General features: G+C 29.6%; 1 protein-coding gene across 8 annotated transcripts in view; it reads left to right on the forward strand.

Moving 5' to 3' along the window:
• Positions 1 to 9383, forward strand: part of LOC105840026 (ecdysone receptor) — a 52004-nt gene extending 42621 nt beyond the window's left edge. For 5 of the 8 annotated variants that reach the window (XM_036287856.1, XM_036287859.1, XM_036287858.1 and 2 more), the window contains 4 exons: positions 4107 to 4570; positions 4871 to 5128; positions 5790 to 6165; positions 6529 to 9383. In XM_036287856.1, the coding sequence (XP_036143749.1) occupies positions 4107 to 4570; positions 4871 to 5128; positions 5790 to 6165; positions 6529 to 6773 (1343 nt within the window). In that variant the 3' untranslated portion in view covers positions 6774 to 9383. The remainder of the gene's footprint in view (positions 1 to 4106; positions 4571 to 4870; positions 5129 to 5789; positions 6166 to 6528) is intronic. The other 3 variants (XM_036287861.1, XM_036287860.1, XM_036287862.1) reach the window with 1 other exon arrangement.
• Positions 9384 to 10559: the final 1176 nt, after the last annotated feature.

Below are 10559 nucleotides of genomic sequence, written 5' to 3' on the forward strand. Positions count from 1 at the left end.
ATCTAATCTATCGTATTTGATTGTAAAGATTACACATCATATACACATATGTAATTTATATATATTTCTTTTGCATTAAAAAAAAGAGGATGTTAAATTACATGGAAAAAATTAAGTATTTAATTGTTTAGAAAGAGATAATGAATATAATACGTAAAATGTAAGCAGAAATTGAAGGATTAAAAAAAATTATTAAATAGATTTTTTTAATTCAGAAAAAAATTTAATATGTTAAAGTTTATGTTTTAAAAATAATTAGTTGTAATAAAAATATAATAAATTTAAAATTAATTAAGCTAAGTTAAAAGTTACTAACTTTGTAGTTTTATTATTTAACTTTTAATTTCTTAATTAGTTATTACCCAACCTTAATAAAAAAACATTTATTTTGTAAAAAATAAATAATAAATCGATTTATTTTAAAAGTAATATGACGAATTATTGATTGAGAGTAACTTTATCAGTTAATACACCTTCGCCCGTATAGTACCGCATATGTATTAACGTGAACACATATGTATTTGTATATGTATATCGTAACGTTCACCTGGAACGCTCATATTTTCACCGACTGTGACTTCTAACTTGTCTGCGCTTCATTCGACAAGTTTGAAATAAATAAAAGTATACAATAGAGATGCGATGTCACCGCAAAGGTTAAATTTATTAACATATTTTCTTTATCAGGAAATTATAAGTCATTGTTATTCGATGTCATCTCGCTATTTGCTATAACAAAATTTTCAAGTTAAAATATTTTGAATTAATATAAGATTCATTAATAATATTATTTTTTAATGCGATTTTGATGTAACTGATTATACAGGAATAAAAATATCACTAGCTCTTTATTCAATGTATTGAATTCTTATAATCTGAATTGTCTTATTTTGCAAACCATTCAAAAATGGCAATGTTTAAATTTGATGTTGCTGCAAAGGAACGATATTCTCTTTCGTGATTATATGTAAAGAATGTGGGACGTTCGAAAAGACTTTGGATAAAGTATACTTTTTAGGGAAAATAATTATTTAGATTTTATTTTGAAATAAAATAATTAATAGAATAGTAAAAGAGGTACAACTAATGAACAAGATAATTATATGTTTTTAGAATTTATTATGTTTATACTTTTGGCAATTGGATGTTTTGTGTATTATTTTTGGCGCACGTTACGCATAACATATAATTTTGTTTAAAAAGAAGTGGATTTGAAAGCTTTTTTGCAGAATATACTAGAATTTGTATTAAGAATATTAAACATTTTTTTTAATGATTTCTACAAAAAGAATTGAAATCTTATAAAAAACTTTATAAAAGTAAAAAATTTACGACCGATACATGAAAAATATTTCAAAGTGTATACATGATTAAATAAAAAATTGATCGCTCAAAAAATAAATATAAAATAAATACAAAATTGATTAAATATATATTATTAAGATAAATACAAAAAATAACTTTGAAAGATATTACATATGTCTAGTTAATAAAATTTATTTTATTCTTTTATAGCTCGTGTGTGTGTGTGTGTGTGTGTGTGTGTGTGTGTGTGTGATTTATGTCAATTCTAAAGTTGTAATAAAACATTTAAAATTAAAATAATAGAGGAGAAGGTGGTAATATGGACACCCATTTATATTTTATTTAATAACTTCATTAATAATCAATGTTTTGAGTTGAAATTTTACGATTATATTCATCAAAGTATTGCTCCTTAAATTTTTAATTCAAAGTTATAAAATATTTATTGTATTATATATTATTTATAAAAATGTAACGATACTGAGCCAAAGAGAAATAGGGAGGATAATATGGCCACCACAAAAATAAATATAAAAAAATGGTTTTGTTTAAAAAGGTCACAGTATTTTGTTAGAAACATATATATTTATATAAAATAACTTGTTATATCGATACAGGCGATTTTTATTCACATTTAATGGAAATTAAATAAAAATAATCTTAAATCTAAAGAACCTTATATAAAGAATATATAAAGGATTATATAAAGGAACCTTATATAAAGAACTTTATATAAAGGATTTAAAAAAATTAACAGCCTTAAATTTACAGCTTTTAAACAATCTTAATTAACAGTATTAAACTAACAGCCTTAAGTGTCCATATTAACACACTTAAATGGCTATATTGACAACATCCTATATCATCGTTTAATTTTGTATAACTCGAAATATATACAGCCGAATAAAGAGTTAAATAATAAAAAAGTACTCAAGTGTACGTTTGGATGATAATGTGGTTAAGTTTAAAAAGAATGAGGAAGTATGTGTTAAAATGTACCTTGAAAATTTTTTGAAATTCTTAAAAATAAAAATGCCTTATAACAAATGTTGACTGTTGTGTCATATTAGTTTTGTTATATTAGTATTATTATATAACAATAGGCTACTAAACAAATGATATAAATAATTACTAGAATTTGTCAGCTAATAACGGAGATAATATGGGTAGCCATATTATCCGCATTGGCCATATTACCACCTTCTCTATATAACATTGCGTATTAGGAATATTGTAATAGTAAAATAAGTTTTAGAAAAATTTAGTTTTAATTTTTTGAATTAATATTTATAACATCCAATCACGTTGTATACACTTTGCTAGACTTGAAAATGTCTAGCAACTACACGTCTAATTGTAAAATGATTTATCTTAAAAGCTACAACTTATATCACATCAATATACAGTTTTTTATTTTGATAAAATTATATTGTTTACTTATAATATGTATTTGCAATGTGTACATACTATAACAAATCGAATGAAATAATATCCAGTCAGTTACTGAATACATATTTTAACTGTGTACTTCAAATGAAAATTGTTTGCTGTATATAGAATAATTAATGCGCATGTCCAACCAACAAAATAGATAATAGATTGATTGTCGAATAAATAAATAAATATTGATTAAACTCGCATCTTAGAAATAATATAAAATATAACTTTTGTTGCAAGAAAAATTCTAATATCCTAGAAGTTATACGAAGTCGTGATTACTAGAAAATTTGTTTCTATTGACAATTTCTATGAATTTCTATATCTAGGTAATATTACATATTTTGGATTTTTAAAGATATTTTTATTGTGTAAACGAAAACTGATTAAATGCAAGCAATATTTATTAAATTTACAACATAAATTAATTAACAGATAACATTTGTTGACACTTATTAAATATAAACATGTAATAAACAAAATTGCTAATTAGTAAACAAAGATAAAACATGCAGAGCAGTTGCTGCGATAAGGAATCTAGCAGTTTTTGCTGTTCAATGCATTTGTTCGAAAAGCAGGGTTATTACTTTGCTAACACCCGTTATCAAAAGTTAGTCATTATGATACCTGAAGGTATTAGAATTAAGACTACGGGTAATTTAAATACTTTACTCTAAATATCAGCTTGTGAATGTGATATTAAAAGAGATTTAAGGAAATAAGAATTGTACGTTTATTATACTTTTTTCATACGGAATGAGACTTTGAAGTTACATTGCATCAATATTGCAATTTTGCATATTGAAATGAAACGTTGAAACATAGACGTGCAGTATAATTTTAGTAATATTGCAACAACATATTTTTAAACACATTGTGAAAATGAACTAAGATTTTATGTATAAATATTTCTATATGCGTGAATATTTTGATTCTTTAAGCTTATATATATAGTAAATTTTATACAAGAGAATCTTGTATTACATTTACGCACGGGTTTAATCACTAACATGTATAAAACAAATTAATATTTAATAAAGCTTTGATAAATTATTGTATGAATATGAGTACACAAATATTTATGCACAAAATTATAGTTTATTTTCTTGAAGTACTATATCAAAAATTTTGTTGTGCAATTTGAAATCGTGTTACATATTTATATTTTAATAATTAATTTTGAGATATTGCAAGATTGCAATGTAGCTGTAATGTAGCTGAAAGGTATATATGCCGCATGAGTATGTTTTGATAAACAAATTTATTTTTTAATTTATATATTTAACAATAAATACATAAATAAATTGATAAATATGTATATATTTATATACTTAAAAATGAAATAAAATAATGATTAATTTCAGGAAGGGACGAACTATCTCAACCGGGTTCAATAAACGGCTACGGAAATAATTCTGGAGGAGGTGGCGGCGGCGGAGGTGGAGGCGGTGGCGGTGGTAGCAGTGGTGGTGGTAGCGGAGGCAACGGGGTTGGAAGTGGTAGTGGCGAAGGTTGCGATTCGAAGAAGAGGAAAGGACCTACACCCCGACAACAAGAAGAATTGTGCCTTGTATGCGGCGATCGTGCGTCTGGTTATCATTACAATGCTCTCACATGCGAGGGCTGCAAAGGCTTCTTCAGACGAAGCATCACTAGGAACGCTGTATACCAGTGCAAGTACGGCAACAATTGTGAGATCGACATGTATATGCGCCGCAAGTGTCAGGAGTGCAGACTGAAGAAGTGTCTGACGGTTGGTATGAGGCCGGAGTGTGTTGTGCCCGAGTACCAGTGCGCAGTGAAAAGAAAAGAGAAAAAAGCGCAGAAGGTAGATATCACATCATATCATGTTATTCTCTATTTTCGTGAGTTTGAAATATATCTCGGATAGCATAAAATAATTAAAATATTACAGTAATGTTGCTGAAATGTTATATTGTATCATGTATTATATGAGCATGTCGTGTTTCTTAAAAATACTGATTTAAAACAATTTGTTGAAACAAGTATACCAAGTCTAAAAATTCCAATTATTTTGTTTGGAGATATTACACGCCTTCTTAGATTCATGGAGCTTTCTTATTAGAGTTTTAATATATTCATTTTATATATGTAATATGCTCTGCAGGAAAAGGATAAACCAAACAGTACGACGATGAACGGTTCGCCAGGAAGCGCCGGAATGGGCGAGCAAATGGGCGTTAAAATCGAGCCAGCGGAAGCTGAGTCGTTATCTATGTCTGGAAGTAGCGGCATTCTTACCCCTATCAGTCCTTACACCTGTGTTAAGCCCATTAGTCCTGAACAGGAAGAACTGATAAATAGGCTCGTGTCTTTTCAATGCGAATTCGAACAACCGAGTGAAGAGGATCTGAAAAGGATTACTGTATGTGTTACGCTCTTGTATTTTATTCACACTGTAAATTTTTACTTTGAAATAGTATTTTCTTAGCCTGATAAAATTCGGAATTTTTGGAAAAAAACTATTTTCTTTTTGGATTTTTTTTTGTATTTTTTAAGGAATTTTTTTCTTTTTAGATAATGACCACTTTTATTTATAATATTCTCTACCTTAATGGTTTTAAGATTTATTTCACATTTAAGAGCTCTAATAAGTAATTTCATTTTCAATAAGGTTGTTATCGTAGTCATAGTTTTCTGTATTCTTGGGAAAAAATGTAAAAAGTTAATTTTTTCCCCAATTTTATTTCTTTTTAAAATTAAGAACAAATACTTTGTTATAGATATTTTTGCCGTATTTTTCGTAAAAAAAATCTATAACAAAGATAAAACCTTTTTACCATTCTGAAATGTATAATTATTTATCTTTTTTCAATAATTAAGCGTTGTGCCGGTCATCGGTATAACTGATGATGTTTATTCTTATAATGAATAAACTTTTAAATTCTATAAATATTATTACACACTTTCTTCGTCCATATTATTTATAATATTTTGTGTGTAACAGATTTTTTAATTTTATATTTTTAATTATTAATTATTAAATAAATAATTTTGCATTTGACACGTACATATTACTCTTTCAGAATCAACCGATGGAGGGCGAGGATCCAAGCGATTATAGTTTTAGGCACATCACCGAAATTACAATTCTGACCGTTCAGTTGATTGTTGAGTTCTCGAAGAGATTACCTGGCTTTAATGAGCTATTACGCGAGGATCAAATCACTTTATTGAAGGCGTGTTCTAGCGAGGTGATGATGCTACGAATGGCGAGAAAGTACGACGTGCAAACCGACAGCATCATTTTTGCTAACAATCAATCATACACGCGTGATAGTTATAATGTCGCCGGGATGGGAGATACTATCGAGGACCTTTTGCGATTCTGCCGGCAAATGTACGCTATGAGGGTCAATAATGCCGAATATGCTTTGCTCACAGCTATTGTCATCTTTTCAGGTGTGTATAAAAAATATAGTAGTGTTTTATAAATAAAATGAATATCCCAATGGCTCAATTAATGAGAAAGTATGGTCGATTCTATATTATTATTAGTTAATAATTTGTGGCATAGACAGTTTTTTTTTAATTTTCTACATTAATTTATTAATATTATAATGAGAATATTTTTAAACATGAAATTATAGCAATGTCAAAGGCTTTTTTTGTGTGTGTGTGTGTGTGTGTGTGTGTGTAAATTAGCATAACATTTCTTCTCTACTTTTTTAAACTAAAGAAGCTCTTTATATTAATTTTATATAAATTTGTGTTTTTATTATTTGGAATTTTTATTGAAATCTAATAATGATTATTACTTTACAGAGAGACCTAATTTGATAGAAAGCAGAAAAGTGGAGAAGCTTCAGGAGATTTACTTGAAGACACTTAAAGCGTATGTCGATAATCGCCGTAAACCTAAATCTTGCACGATCTTCGCTAAGCTCTTGTCAGTTTTAACAGAACTCAGAACCCTTGGCAATCAAAACAGTGAAATGTGCTTGAACCTGAAATTTAAGAACAAGAAGCTGCCACTTTTCCTCGCCGAAATCTGGGACGTGGTGCCCTAGTTTCCCAGTCGCCGATCAACGGCGATCGCGCCGGTCGGCTGAAGAAATCTTTTTGACGTCGCAGTAGCAGCAACAGCAACAACGGCGTTGACGGACGCGCATGGACGTGGAAAGCGGCCTGCGTAAATTCTTGTACTAGTGCACCATTATGCCACTGCCTCAACATCGCAAAGTCAACATATATCAGTGCTATTTTAGATTCATTTCGATCATTTGTTCTTTCTCGATTGACCATCTCTAGGTGTCACTCTAGATTGATTGGTCTTTATGTAGCTTGTAAAGTAAACGTATGAAAGCCGGTCCCACACTATTCGTGTGTAAGTTGTGTGTGTGTGTGTGTGTGTGTGTGCGCGCGCGCGCGCGCGTGCGTGTGTGTGATGCATAAAAAGTCATTATTCTTTACAGATTATGATACAAAAAAGAAAAGCAGACAGTTTGTAGAAATGATAGAATATGTTTAAGAACGATGAGTTGATGAAGACACGATTGAATACTTGTGATAGAGGAGAGGTCTGATCCAAAGATTTATACAGTATCATAATTTAAATTTTTGGATATACCAATATGGAAAATTTAAAGAATTAAAGTTTTGTATTATATGCCATGGATTTTTATAAAAAAATTTAAGGTATAAAATATAGATGACTGTATCTGTATAATTCGCAAAACTATCGATCTTCGTAAATCTAGCCATCTATCAAAGCTGTAACTTTTTTTTAAATATTTGTGTATTCGAAATTATGTAAATCGGTCCTATGCAATATAGAATACAATATAATATTTCACGAATAATGCAGAAGTTGCAAAGTTGCTGTAACGTTGTTGGAATGTTTTGTGCTGTATGAGAATATTAATAAATATATATTTATATTGCCACACACACGCGCGCGTGCGGCTGCAATATTGTATTGCAATATTTTTAAAAGTGGATATTTTATCGTTATTGCAATGTTACAGTAGCATGCAACATTTTTTAACGTTTTTGCAATATTGGAATAAAATGTTTCTATAATATTTCTTTGCTAGATATACAGAAGCATGACTCATCTGACCATCCCTTTTTTGGTTTACAAAATAGCAAATATTATGTAGCTCATGTGATTAGACCTATACGAAGAGCTATACGAATCGTGTGGGACCGGTTTGAAGACAAGGAACAGGAAAGGCCTCGCACATTGAAGATAAGTGCAGGAAACGTGCACGTTCCAAATATAGGAGCAAGGAGAGGAATGGAAATAAGAATGAATATATCATTGTGAGAGAAAGGCAGTGGCGCGGCCCAGGCTGTGATACATAGAGAACAGAGATTGAAGATATATAAAGAAAGCTACCTGCAATTTACATTTTATCGCTATTTCCTCTACCTGGATACATCCTTACACATAATTGATATGTAAATGTAATGTATTATACGATAAGGAATCGATATATTTGTGATGAATGTGCGTCGTCACATTTGTTACTTTTAAGATAATGATGATTAGCAGCAAAAGCGGTTACTATAGAGGAGGGACAATATAGAAAATTACATTGACAGGATGAAACTAAAAAGTAAATTGAAAAAAATGACAAAGGATGATTTAAATAATTGGGATTTAAACAAATGCGATTATACCGGCGAGGAATCTGTAACATCAATAATACAGCATTTTCTCAGATTTTAGCCATAAAAATAATGGAAAAAAAAGATAAAATGAAGTCCGTAAGATATTCACTATTGAGCAGCGTCGCATGAATGGAACGCGAAAAAGAAAAGGAAAATAGATATGATATGTATAACAATAGCATAGATTCTATATCACTCATACAGCATAATATATCTTGCTAGCATGTACATTGTTTATACCAGAGAAAGAGAGAGAGCACAGGGAACAGGTGTGTGTGTGTGTGTGTGTGTGTGTGTGTGTGCGTGCGTGCGTGCGTGCGTGCGTGCGTGCGTGTGTATGTGTGCGTGCATGCGTGCGTGCATGTGTGTGCGCGCGCGTGCGCGTGACAGAGGGGGGAAGAGAGGGAGAGAGAAGGAGAGACTAGAGCGAAAATGAGAAACGTAGAGGAAGAAAGATTGGAAAGGATCTACACATTGCAGTAGAGCGTCTCGAAACTGTGTATTAATATTTTTATTAATACCAATCTACAGAAAGATGTACAGGGCGTCCCAGAAAAAAAGAAAGAAAATATAAATAAAGGATAAAGGAATGATATTATTTTCGCGAAAGACATATTTTTATGAGATACTATATACGTATAACATGTTATTTACACATGTCATAAAACAGATTTAAAAAAAATGTATTATTTTCTTACTGAATATAGAAATATGGTGTTTATAAATATACAAGAGACAAAATAGATTGTTCGCGTTGTATGCTATAATTATCTTCGTTTTTTTATGTATATCGTTAACAGACATTTTTACAAAAATGTGTTTTTTAATAAATAAGAAGGAAATGTACGGGACGTCCTGCGCGAAGAGAGATATGTAAGAAAATATAATATTTATAATGAATGTACTGATGTCTTTTTTGGAGCAACTGATGTAAAACTCTCCGATTGAACTGTTTTCAAACAGAAGAAATATGGGAAAAATACATATTTTTTTTTATTAAGAAATAAAAATATATATTTTAAGTAAATAAGAGCAAACCAACTTAGAATTTGTTTATTGAATCGAAAATTGTGCGGTGAATAATATTGTAATAATTCACTATGTATGTTATATGATTGCAATTTTTTATTTATTCTATATATTATTATTTTAAGAAAATTAAATTAAGAAAATAGTCTAAGAGAAATAAAAAATCTGAAAACAGATAAATCCGAAGAATTAAAAAATCATTTGGATTAAGAAATTATTTCAAATCAAGAATTTTGAGATTATTTAAATATTGTTTATTATTTACGTTACAATTTTCGATAAAATAATACTATAATTTAAAGTTGGGTTCCTCCATTCGTTAAATGATTGAAGATTAAATTTTATAAAATAGTTAAGAAAAGATGTGAATGAAAGAGAGATGCATGATATGTTTAAGACGAATCAATAGCCTTTCGTTCCAAATTGATGGAAATGTCGAAAACAATCGAACGAGAGGAAGTGACGTGGCGATCGATTGATGATTTAGAAAAGCAGTAATACATAGAACGAAAGCGATGAAACGTGTGGAATTGGATTAATTCTCGGGCAATTGCAATTTCAAAATGATAATTAATTATATTAGAAGTGCTCTTATTTATTATCATTACTAAAAAAACATTCATCAAATTCGTATAATGTTTTTAAAAATGTTTCTTTAATTTCAATTTGTATTCGTAATACGTAGATATCAAATTTTGTTCAAATTATTATTATCAAAGTATTAAACTACTAAAATTGATTAATATGTGTTATACGCTCTCGCTCGAGGTTTAAACAAATTCCCATAGGATCATGAGACTAGTTTGGTAATAGATCGTAGATGAGTGAGCTAGATTAGGTGACCGAGTTCTAGTGCAAAGCCTTGTGCCTTCAGCAGCGGACATCGGCTCACCGACAAACAGAAACAAAAAAAAAATAAAAAAGGAATACTTGAATTTAACCGTCCGTCTTAATCTTTTAATGAAATAAAAAAACAAACTTGCTATTTAAAAAAAACAGCAACATTAGACGAGTTTGCTGTGTTATTATTAGAATGGTAACGATAAAAGGAAAAAGAGGAACAGAGAGAAAAAAGAAAGAGGTAGGTAAAAAAATCTGGAAAAGTAGAGAGATTGTGAAAGTGGATTATTAAGGATGAATATAGTTGATAG

This window comes from Monomorium pharaonis, chromosome 6 (genome assembly GCF_013373865.1).
Source record: "Monomorium pharaonis isolate MP-MQ-018 chromosome 6, ASM1337386v2, whole genome shotgun sequence".
Lineage (NCBI taxonomy): Eukaryota > Metazoa > Arthropoda > Insecta > Hymenoptera > Formicidae > Monomorium > Monomorium pharaonis.